Here is a 12,418-nt window from a genome sequence, read left to right on the forward strand (position 1 = left end):
TTATTTCTAAATCTGTGGGAAGGGAGTGTCATAATTAAACACTTAACAGCCTGAGATGGCTTCATTCAGATTTCTTGTCCTCTGGCCAATTGAATGTAGTGCAAAGCAGCAGCCATTTAGGAGAGCAGGGTGTATAGTATGGTCTTTTTAAATCGTTTTTATTTGGATAAAAATGGTTTACTTTTGTCCAAAAATTGTGCATTATTGTGAAAAATCATGTACTTTGGGGTTTAAAAAGTTACTTTATTTTTTTTAGCTCTCTTCTTCCTGTTTCTGTATGGTGCATGCGCTGTATTGAGCCAGTGCCTTTGCCCCTGTGTATCACATTGCTCTGTCTTTGGCTGCACTCTTTATTTGCTATAATGGGTTAAAGTTTATTATGTTTAATGCTTATAAGCTTACCCATTATTATGCTGCCACCTAATGACCAAAGCTGTACGGCAGGCTCTGTATTTCCTTGTTTGTAAACTCTCCTCCTATTCCTTCCTCGTGTGTGATGTCAGTTCCTGCCATAATCCTCGTGTTCCTGGTTTCCATGAGTGAGGAGCTACTCAGAGGTTAGGAAAAGAAATATCTTTTTGACCTGCAGCACTTATACATCCACTGTTACATTTGTCCATCTACCCCAAATAAAGCAGCTTTGTGGATTCCAAAGTGGATTCTATTTACTAAACTCCGAATGCAAAAATCACGAAAACGTCATGATTTTTTTTTAAAAATCACAAATTTTTCAGAATTTATAAGACCCCAAGGACGGAAAAGTCGGAATCAGAAAATCCGGCATCTCAGACCTGTCGAGGTTGCATATAAGTCAATGGGAGAAGTCCCAATGATTTATTGATGTGCGCTGGGTTTTTGGCAAAATTCTGAGTTTTTGGGCAAAAAAAATCTAAAAAAAACAGATGAAAAATAAAAAAAACCCGGATTTTTCAAGATTTCTTTCCCGCAAACAAAATTTTCAGGAAAGTGTATTAATAAATAAGCCCAAAAAAACCTGTGCAGATTTGGTTGGAGTTTTTTTCAGAAAATATTGAGATAAATTCAGACTTTGATAAATAACCCCAGATTTCAGCTATCTGGCAAATATTGCCCTCAGTGGTTCTTACAGCTCCATACAGGCCCAGCTTAGGACTGGGCACTGGATATATATATATATATATATTCACAGACCAAAAGGCGCACACCGTTTACTTCGGTACATACCTGGGTGCCTGCCGAGTTTAGGTATGTATATGTATGCAGAAAGGCGGCACTCACAGGGTTTTTGGTCAAAAATAAAAAGTTCTTTATTAATCTCAACGTTTCGATCCCCCACAGGGATCTTCGTCAGGAAGAGTTTGTATACTCCTGACGAAGATCCCTGTGGGGGATCGAAACGTTGAGATTAATAAAGAACTTTTTATTTTTGACTAAAAACCCTGTGAGTGCCGCCTTTCTGCATACATATATATATATATATATATATATATATATATATATATATCCTTACCCATTTCATGTATATATATGAACAAAGAGGAGCACTGTCCTTAAGGGGATACTGTCACGGGAAAAAATTCTGCACTGAAATCCATTTCTCAAAAGAGCAAACTGATTTTTTTATATTCAATTTTGAAATCTGACATGGGGCTAGACATATTGTCAATTTCCCAGCTGCCCCAAGTCTTGTGACTTGTGCTCTGATAAACTTCAATCACTCTTTACTGCTATACTGCAAGTTGGAGTGACATCACCCCCTCCCTCCCCCCCAGCAGCCAAACAAAAGAACAATGGGAAGGTAACCAGATAACAGCTCCCTAACACAAGATAACAGCTGACTGGTAGATCTAAGAACAACACTCGATAGTAAAAACCCATGTCCCACTGAGACACATTCAGTTACATTGAGAAGGAAAAACAGCAGCCTGCCAGAAAGTATTTCTCTCCTAAAGTGCAGGCACAAGTCACATGACCAGGGGCAGCTGGGAAATTGACAAAATGTCTAGCCCCATGTCAGATTTCAAAATCGAATATAAAAAAATCTGTTTGCTCTTTTGAGAAATGGATTTCACTGCAGAATTCTGCTGGAGTAGCTCTATTAACTGATGTGTTTAGAAAAAAACATGTTTTCCGATGACAGGATCCCTTTAACTTTAGGCCAACTGTTCCGGGTGCAACATAAGAGAAATATAAAAGGGAAAATTACAGTATTCTCTAACAAGTGTTTTATTTATATATGTTCCAATGTTTTGTAGGTTTGTCCCTAAGGAAGAAAACAGTTTGTGCTTAAAACTTTGCAACGCCTATAAATAAAACACTTTTTTGTTTCAGGGAAAAGTATGTTCCTCTATTGGTTGCGCTCATGGGGGTATACAGTCCCTTTAAGCTCTTATTTTTCTGTGAGTGGGACAAGCAGTAACTATCTATGGTACACACGTACAATAAACACAAAATTCCGACTAAATTTCATTTATTTGTAATAAAAAATAAAACATTTAAATAGTACATAAGATGGACAGAACCACACAGAAAAATAATTATAAAAAATAAAAATATTGCTTGGGAAAAGAAAAACCACCCAGAAGTTAGAAATTAGTGCATCCATTTTCATACAGAAGTGCGTAGTGAAAATAAGAGTTTTCCAGAGGCAGATTCGCCAGGTTTCCTTGGACTTTAAGGGGCATATTTATCAAAGGGTGAAAATAGATTTTGCTCTGTTTTTACATAAGCCCTATGTTCATGAGGTTATCAAACCTCTATATTCTCTTACAGGTTTATTGCTTATTCCTGAAAATGATTACTACAGCTAAAACCTGCTAGAAACAGACTGCAGGGTGATGTCACAGATCCAGGCACTTTTCTCCTCCAAAGAGCACGCAGTGATTGGTGCTTACTGTCCAATAGTTGCCTCTGTGCTTGGGGAAAATTCTGCCGCAGAAAATGTCTTTTTCTGAGAATCATCCATCAGATTTCCGGACGACTGATCCACCTCCATAGACTGACTTTCATAAGCGCTGTCGTTCTTTGCCTCTGCTGGTAAGAAAAGGTAACTGTGTGACAATGGGCAACGTTTAACTGTACTGGAATTGAAGTACATTCTCCATCTATGTGGTATATGTTACTGATGTTTACTGTATGTTACTGTAGGTGTGCATATACCTCATGCTACATGCGTAGCACTGCAATAAAACATAAAATAAGAGGCTTTAATCTTCAGTGTCGGACTGGGCCGGCGGGACACCGGGAAAAAACCCGGTGAGCCCCGCCAGCCCAGGTCCGTACCCATAGCTGCCTCTTAATGCCGTGACCCCCTTTATCGGAGGTTGCGGGGAAAAAAATTGTGTGTGCGCATGCGCACAACCAAGGCGTCGGTCGCATGTGTACAAACGCAGCGCCGCAGACATACGGCGCACACACCGGTGCGGCAGGGGGGCCCTAGGGCATTAGCCCGATGGGCCCCGGACCCCACAGTCCAACCCTGGCTGTTCAGCTTTAAATTAACTTTTAGTATGACGTAGAGACACAAATTCCAAGACACTTTCTATTATTTGTGGTTTTTGAGTTATTTTGCTTTTTATTTAGCAGCTATCCAGCTTTCAATTTCAGTATTCTGGGCACTAGATTCCAAATGACCCCAGCAACCATACTTTGATTTGAATAAGAGACGAATATGAATAGGAGAGGGGCCTGAATAGAAAAGCTAGTAATAAAAAGTAGCAATAACAATACATTTGTAGCTTTACAGAGCAGTGACCCCCATTTGAAAGCTGGAAAGAGCCAGAAGAAAAAGACAAATAATTCAAAAACTATAAAAAAATAAATAATGAATACTTTGAAGGACTTGGAGGGCAGTGAAGCAAAGAAACCATTCCAGTTAGGGCGAGAAGGTCTAAAATGAGCCTTTTTGGTTAACTTTGAATATGTTATAGAATGGCTAATTCTAAGCAACTTTTCAGCTGGTCTTCATTATTTATTTTGTGCATGAAAACCGATTGCAAATTGTCTCAGAATATTGCTTTCTGTGTCATATTAAAACTTAATTTAAAGGTGAACTACCCCTTTAAAGGCAGTGCTATGTGTGTAGTATGATGCATGCCAATACCATATGTTTTCGGAAAACTTGTGAAAATGTGAAGGGTTATTTTGCTCCTTTTAGCCCTGCTCAGCCTAAACAGAAAACTGTTTCTCTGCTGCTCTGTTAGTTACGGAAACAGATATGGTTAATAAATTAAAACAATATACATTTGCTTGGTGACACCCTTCCATGAGGTCAAAACACTAAACCACAGGCAGCCACTTCCCATTTTAGTATCTATGATACGCCCCAGTTTGTACACAAAAGATCAATGACTTCCATTTTGTCATGTGTTTATTGTTAGAGAATGCCACTGGCAGATCATTTCTAATTCTGCAGAATTTAAGACATCTACAGCAGAGAACACCTCATGTACTATATTTATTCAGCAGAATGCTTTGCCATACCTGAGTAAACAGCTCTCTCTCTCTGTTTAGGATAGCAGCTGCCATATTAGCTTTGTGTGACATCACTTCCTGCCTGAGTCTCTCCCTGCTCACTCATAGCTCTGGGCTCAGATTACAGCAGGGAGGGGAGCAAACTGAGCATGCTCAAGCCCTAGCCCTAGAGGTTTAAGATGAAAACAGGAAGTCTGATACAGAAGCCCATGTGTACACAATAGAAGGAAAGAAATGTGGTGTTTCTTTTGACAGAGGACTCAGAGCAGCATTACTTTGAGAGTTTACTGGAGTATTTATATAGACCTTTCTGATAAAGCTTACTTAGTTTTAACCTTTCCTTCTCCTTCAAATAATTAAATATAAACAAAGGACTGAAAGAGCGATTACTCTGCCAATATGGCAGGCTTTGTTCTCATTTTACAGGTGACTCAGATCTACAACTGCAATCCGATTATTGCCAGCAGATTCACAGCACTGCAGATGCACTAAATAAAACTGTCAGTAGGTCATTTCAGGATTGCTGAAAGGTATATAAAGAAAGAAAGCTATTCGTGTAACTGCAAGACAAGTCCTAAAAGGAAGAGCGATGCCGTTTAAGTTTCAAGCTGAACTGTTATCAAAGAAGTCACTAAATATCTCAGTGGGAAGTTTAATGGAGTGGTTGCAAACAGAAGCATTACTACTACAAAGCAGAGGCTACATATGTGCTGGTGGCAGCATGGAAGTACAAGTGTATCATGCCAGCATGTATTTCTATGGCAAATCTTTTGTTTTAGTTCATGCGCTGCTACCGGTAATTTGGATTTTCTGCAAATCTCTCAGAGTTTATGATTGGGTCAATGGAGTTCTAAGTATAAAATCACAGATGTAAATCAATCGTGATATCATGTTATGGAACAACTAGTCACTGCATCCTTAAAGGAGAGCTTAACCCTAAATATAAATATGGCCAACATGTCATATTCTATATACTGCACTCATTGCACCAGCCTGAAGTTTCAGCTTCTCAATAGCAGCAATGATCCAGGACTTCAAACTTGTCACAGGGGGTCACCATCTTGGAAAGTGTCTGTGACACTCACATGCTCAGTGGGCTCTGAGCAGCTGTTGAGAAGATAAGCTTAGGGGTCGTCACTAATTATCCAGCAGAAAATGAGGTTGGTCTGTAATATAAGATGATGCTACAGGGCTGATTATTAAATTCTGATGCTAATTGTACTGGTTTCTGTGCTGCCATGTAGTAATTATCTGTATTAATTCCAATATATTGTGACATTTATATTTTATGTGTACCGTATATTGTGAGTGGGTCCCTAAGCTCAGTAAGTGACAGCAGCACAGAGGATGTGCACTGAATCAGCAGAAAAGAAGATGGGGAGCTACTGGGGCATCTTTGGAGGCACAGATCTTCCCTGCTAAAAGGCTGTGGTTGCCTTTGATACAGAAGCTTAAAACATAATTGTACATTTCTAGCTTACTTCTTTAGTTAGGCTTTACTTCTCTTGTAAAGGGAAATAATCCCCCCCCCCCCGTTGTTGACATGAGCTTATTCAATTGGGTTTCTCAACTGGCATAAATAAATATTTTTTTAATTTTATTACATACCTGCCCATGACATGCAGGGGACATTTATTAGCCCCCCTTGAAGACTCTCTGCTCTCTGTGCACCTCCCACCATAAAAAGCTGCTATTGAGAAATCAATGGGTGTAGATGAAAGGAGCCCAAATCTGTCTCTGCTACCTTCTGTTCACTTGAAAATGAAATGCCTGTCAGGACAAAAGCTTTTCAGCCAGAAGATGCACTAGCAATCATTTTCAGACAGAGAAGAAACAGTATTTTTAGTATTTAGATATTTTAGTGAATAGGAGGCAGCAGGGACAGTTTTAGCATTGAAGACCCTCAGTGGGCCAACAGCCTTAGTGTATGGCAAACAGGTGTTATGACAACTTCCTTCCAGCAGAGATTAAACAATAGTTTTTGTCAGTCACTGCTCCATGTGCATCCAGTATGACGCTTTTTATTTATTTTTCTTCAGTTATAACGGGCGGAATAGTAGCAGCAGACAAAACACCCCATGCACCATAGTCTGTTGTTTTAAATAAAATCAACCTTCCTCTAAATACAGCTCTAAGAAAAAAATGTCCTACGGGTGGAGCAGCCTAAAGAATTACCTGGACTGTGATGTTTTGCATAGGCTTCTGATTTACACAGCAGTTCTACTCCTTCATTCAATCCCATTGACTGGAGAGTGTTAATCAGTTCTTTAAGACTACCACCAGCAAGCTATAGAAGAAACAAAGTGGATTTATTTTGTACTGAATAACAGCTGTTAGAGTAATTATTTTAAAATGGCAAGATGTGAATTGACTCCGTACTTCATAGCTGCGCAGGACACTCTCAGTAGGGGACGAAGTGTTCTTATAGGTTTCCACTAAACTCTGCAGTCTCAGCCTTGAGGCGAGTTCTGTCCAGTCTGCCCCAGTCTGACCTTCGTTTAAAAGCTTCTCGAGACGCTGTACTGTGTTGGTCTCCAGAGCCAGAACGTTTACTAGGATTCAATATAAAAAGTGTAAGTGAAATGGATCAGTGAAAATAGAATCCATTTGCTGCAAGTGTGAAAATGAGAGTGAATCGTGTGTCATACACTACCTGGTTCTGGTCCTTTCCGCTTCCAGGATGCGCTGCCAGATGTGTGTTTAGACAAAATATCTCGCACCTAATAAAAACAAAGTGTTGTATTAATTTATGCTATTGAGGAAGATATGCAGCAACTCATTAGTCTTCATAATAGGTTTATATGAAGGGCACATGCTAAAGTTCAGAGATTCTTTATTTTGAATTGTTTTGGTTTCATATTGCTGAGCTTGCATACCAGTTTTACATCATTTACTTACAGAGGGCTTGTGATTGGAGGAGGAAGCTGGAGGGCAGTGTATGTTACTAATTAGAACCAAACTGAAATACCAGTTGTGGCCCATATACCAAGTCATGTAAAGCTGTAAACCAGGGTCCAATCTGGCAAAAGGTTAAAGATAAAAGTTTTCTGACCAGAAAGTGAAACAGAGAATAGTTTCACTGCTCTAACTGAAAAACAACTGCATACATGCTACACCATGTTTATCATAAGTATATAGTATTTGTGTGCATAACATTCCATATTTCAATATCAGGCAACCTTCATGAACCTCAGAGCAACTACCCATGTAAGTCAAGGGACACATTTTTCTAGCCTTTTGACCAAGGCATCCAGTAAAATGATACAATCCTAAGAGCTCGTTCAGGTACCCTGTACCTTTTACTCAAGCTTTTCTTCTTCATTTACCCACATGTGCTAGCTCATCTCCCTACTACCATTATGAAATACTATAAGTCTGGAAGGAAGCTTAACTCACCTTCTGGCTTTTTGTTAAGTCTAGAGCAGTGTGACCTGGGTATCGTCTCTTGACAGCACAATGTGGTCTGATGTTTCTTTGTTCCCTACTCTGCATCTCCTCTGCTCTGTGCTCACAATCAGAGTCCCCAGCATTGCTGCTGTCTGTATCAGTGTCCCCGTGGTGGTCTGAATCTGTGTCCATTTGCACATCAGAGTCACTCTCAGAAGTATCACTGTTACAGGATGGTAACTTATTTACAGGTTCATCGTTCTCAGAAAGAACATTGGCTCCTACAGTGTGAGAAGAAAATATGTAGCATTCATATACAATATTGACTATACTGGAGCATTTTGGAAGGGACTGTGGGTTAATGTTACAGGGCAAATTTAATAACCATATGCCAATGGGGGCGACAGACAGAACATACTTCTGAGAATATCCCTTATCACTTGAAAATAATGGACACCTTTTTCATTTGCATCACATTTCCATTGTGTCACAAGAGATTCCCTTTTTTATCATCTGATCTCCAACAACTACAATTAAGAAAATGTAATCAATTGAATTAAATTTACTGAGCTTTCTACTCTGTGCTAGCCATGCGTTAATATTCTGCAGATCTGCTCGGTTACCTTCATTGACAAGCATCCTTGTAAGCACTGGAGAGCCACGACTAGCAGCAAGGTGCAGGGGTGTGTTTCCTCCATAGGTCTTTGCATTGATGTCAGCATGCAACTAAGGAAAGAAAGAATAGAGTAGGATCAGAGTGTAAATCCTGTGTAAAGTACAGTGTTGTGCTCTGTGTAAATACTTCACCTTTAAATTAACTTTAAATATGATGTAGAGAGTGATATTTTGAGACAATTTGCAGTTGGATTTCATTTTTAATTATTTGTGGTTTTTGAGTTATTTAGCTTTTTTATCCAGCAGCACTCTATTGTGCAATTTCATCGGGTTGCAGATTACCCTAGCAGATTACCCTAGCAACCATACACTGATTTTAAATAAGAGACTGGAATATGAATAGGAGATGGACTGAATAGAAAGATGCAAATAGCAATGACAATTCATGTATAGCCTTACAGAGCCGTACAGAGCATTTGTTGTTTAGATGGGCTCAGTGACCCCCATCTGAAAAGCTGGAAAGAGTCAGAAGAAGAAGGCAAATAATTGAAAAACAATACAAAATAAAAAAATGAAGGCCAAATGAAATGTTACTTAGAATTAGCCATTATATAACATACTTAAAGTTAACTTAAAGATGAACCACCCCTTTAGGTGATTGTTTAGAGGGACTCTTACCTTTTTCACCAAAAATATAGCCATATTTAAGTTGTCCATTTCAACAGCAATATGGAGAGGGGATTTTCCACTCTTCCTCTCTGCAGAATTGACATTCGCTCCTGCTTTTACCAACAGCTCTAAACATTTCTCATTTTTCCTTTTAACTGACCAGTGAACTGGGCATAAACCTGTGTAGAGACATCCAGTATTAATATGAATATGCCATGTACCTATTGCATTTGTATTGCAGAAAGCTTCTGAGTTGATTTTAAACCCATGGAAACTGTAAGTATTCAAACATAGCAAATACTGTTTTGCGCTATTTCAATTCTCTTTATTTATAAGGAAAACAAGACAAAAATATCATAAATGTTTTAAGGTTCTGAGAGCGATTTCCTTTACAGTCGCATTTTCCACCTTGTAGCCCGCAACATGCTGTTGAGATACAACATCAACACTCTTACCCTGTCAGTGGGAACTAATAGTGGGCAATGATAGTGTCCACTAAACATTTATTTTTTTGTTTGTCACATATTTTTACATTGTGTAACCGTTTCATTGTTCTCTTCATTAATACTGCAAGTGGAATGCTTTGGGCTAGTGAATGCTGTGTCGGATTCTGACTTGTTTACAAAGAGTTTGTATGCTTTGCCCCCATGTCTGCCTAGGTTTCCTTACACATCCTGAAAATATACTAGAAGGTAAATTAGCTCCTGGTCAAACTTACTTTACTGTATGCTACACTGAGGCAGGGACACAAGGATGAATAATCTTTATAAAGTGCTACACAACATGTGCGTTTTGTATAATAATTGAATGAAAGCTAAATTTCAAGACTCAATACAACACCGTGCAGCTAAGCTATTCCTATGGTCAGAACACAATATAAATAAAACAGTCATGCTCACCATGGTAATCTGGCATGTCTAGCAGATTCCTTTTGCCTACAGATGGATATTTCAGCAGGACTCCAAGCATCTTGTCATCCTCGGCCTGAACAGCCAAGTGCAAAACTGAGTTTCCATATCTGTCAAGGATGGTGGGATCTGCCCCTGCTTTCAGAAGGAAAGCCACCACACTGTATTGTTTGGTGATCACCCCAAGGTGCAGAGGAGTCTAAGTAAAAGATGGTAAAGAAAAACATATGGATGGAATCAAACACTGACCTTTAATAACAGCACAAAGAAAAACACGGAACTCAAAGTCTAAAGCAATTGTGTTTACAAGGGATTCAGGAGTGCATGACAGACATTACAGTGAAATATAATGAGCCTTTGAACTTCATTTCTTGCACTTATAAAGTGCAATAAACAGCCTAGAAAACTAAAACACGCATGTATATCTATATAAACCCTAAAGAGCACAGTCATCAGTTTTATATTTACATAGGCTTAAATAAAGGTTGTCAAACTGCAAAGTTGCAACCAAGGGGAGCCAAACCAATGGATGGGGCTACAAGTATCCTAGCCCTATTTTCAGTTTTGAGTGTTTCCATTGTAAATAACCACACTGTCAGATCATATAGTCTAAGATGGCCTTGAGTCCACAAAAGTTTAAAAACCTTTGTCTTAAAGGGATAGCAAACCGTTACCTGAACACGACCACCCATTTTTATCCAACTGGAAAAAACAAGTTTTCAAGTATATCCAGTAATAAAAAAATAATTATAATTTTGTCTTAAGGTAATAGGTAATGTATAAAGAAAGTAATTCTAGATAACACTGGCAAAAATCACTTTTCACCAGCACAATTTATCATGCAACCAGAGTAATAATCTCACTTGCTGTTTATGTGGCAGGACTGACGTAGATATTGTGACACAGTCAAATCAGCAAACACGTATTTTTTAATAATAACCCATTCTATAGTACTCAACACAAGCCCATTTTTTGTTGGTTTTGTACTAGCTGAACATATGGGTGAGGCATACAAGAACAGGAAGTCCAGTACCTGTTGAAGGTGATTACTCATGTTAAGAATTTGTGGATTTGGGATGCTCAAAATTATTTGCACCAGCTGCTCGATGACAGAAGCCTGTCCGTGAATGACTGCAAGATGTAGTGGCCTGAAGAAGAAAAGAAATGAATTATTGTTTTAATCATAAGAATGAGTACATGGGCACAAGTGAAGTCTAACCAAAAGCAAGAAGCTCTAACTCTAGCATAGAAGCTTAGGAGGTTATTTATTATGGTTCGAGTTGTGTTTTCCATGAGTTTTCAAGGTGTTTTTTTTTTGTTGTTCAAAACTCACATTTTCGGGTTAAAATAAAATAGAATTTTAGACCATGGAAATAACTCGAACTGAGATCTTAAACCTGTCAAGGTCATGTAGGAGTCAATGGCAGACATCTCTTGAACCATTTGAAGATATTTACAACCTGCATGATGTTCGAGTTTTTTGTCAAAAGGTTTTGGCCAAAAACTTTGAGCGATTCAAGTTTTTCCCCATTGAAAACTCAATTAATTTTAGTTTTTGAGCTTTGCAAATGAAACTCAGAATCAAGTTTTTTCCGTTGTCGTTTTTTCTTAAATAAGAAACCATTCGAGTTGTCAGTTCATTTGAGTTCTTAAGATTCAACCTTTGATAAATAACTCCCTTAAAATGTAATTTACATGATCACCGTCAGTAAACAGTGGTGAACTGTGTCTTCACAGAGTGTTACTTTTGACTCAAGGCATGTTTGTAATTGCTGCAATCCTCTTAGGGACAAGTGCAGCAAGCAAAGTAAAGATATCTAAGCAGGGTATTCTCAGGTAACCTGTCTCTTTAAATCAGCCATGAAACAAGGAACCACATTTCTTACGTGTCTCCGTTTTCATCTTGTGTCGCTGTTAAATGCCTTTGGACAGCTAACAGCATGCGAGGGTCGGCAGTGGTTGCGTAATCCAACAAGGCCCTGGAGGTGCGCTGAGTGAGGGAAAGCATCCTCATATTGCAGAGGTTTGCTGCAAATGAGTAAAAAAACAGATCAGATGGACCGTAAAGTTTGCGACTTAACAAATGTCTAAGTGTATTGCATTAACATGGTATCCATGGGAACAGGACATTGTTTATTTTGCTTAGCTTTTTATTTGGACCCACTTCTGTTTATTCTCCAGCCTGCCTGTTAAACCACTGACTGATTTTTAGAGTAACTGCAAACTACAATGATGTATAAAAATGTCAATAATGTTAACAGCCCAAAAATTACAAAATAAAAATTAAAATATATCCTTATCATACTAAACATTTATTTTAAGTTGGACTACCCCTTTAAGTTCAGTTATGTATGAGTACTATATCCAGTTAAACTGGCGTGCTATAT

General features: G+C 38.6%; 1 protein-coding gene across 2 annotated transcripts in view; it reads right to left on the reverse strand.

Annotated features, from left to right (window-relative positions):
* Positions 1 to 2,432: 2,432 nt before the first annotated feature.
* The window catches only part of nfkb2.L (nuclear factor of kappa light polypeptide gene enhancer in B-cells 2 L homeolog), a 33,689-nt gene continuing 23,703 nt past the window's right edge, over positions 2,433 to 12,418 (reverse strand). Inside the window, exons 13-22 of one of the 2 annotated variants that reach the window (XM_018225407.2) lie at positions 11,918 to 12,059; positions 11,065 to 11,179; positions 10,023 to 10,230; positions 9,133 to 9,302; positions 8,463 to 8,565; positions 7,849 to 8,120; positions 7,106 to 7,172; positions 6,832 to 7,004; positions 6,628 to 6,739; positions 2,433 to 3,009 (exon numbers count right to left, since the gene is read on the reverse strand). In XM_018225407.2, coding sequence (XP_018080896.1) covers positions 2,870 to 3,009; positions 6,628 to 6,739; positions 6,832 to 7,004; positions 7,106 to 7,172; positions 7,849 to 8,120; positions 8,463 to 8,565; positions 9,133 to 9,302; positions 10,023 to 10,230; positions 11,065 to 11,179; positions 11,918 to 12,059 — 1,502 coding nt within the window. In that variant the 3' untranslated portion in view covers positions 2,433 to 2,869. Of the gene's footprint in view, positions 3,013 to 6,627; positions 6,740 to 6,831; positions 7,005 to 7,105; positions 7,173 to 7,848; positions 8,121 to 8,462; positions 8,566 to 9,132; positions 9,303 to 10,022; positions 10,231 to 11,064; positions 11,180 to 11,917; positions 12,060 to 12,418 lie in introns of both variants that reach the window. The other variant, XM_018225406.2, reaches the window with a different exon arrangement.

This window comes from Xenopus laevis, chromosome 7L (assembly GCF_017654675.1).
Source record: "Xenopus laevis strain J_2021 chromosome 7L, Xenopus_laevis_v10.1, whole genome shotgun sequence".
NCBI classification, from domain to species: Eukaryota; Metazoa; Chordata; class Amphibia; order Anura; family Pipidae; genus Xenopus; species Xenopus laevis.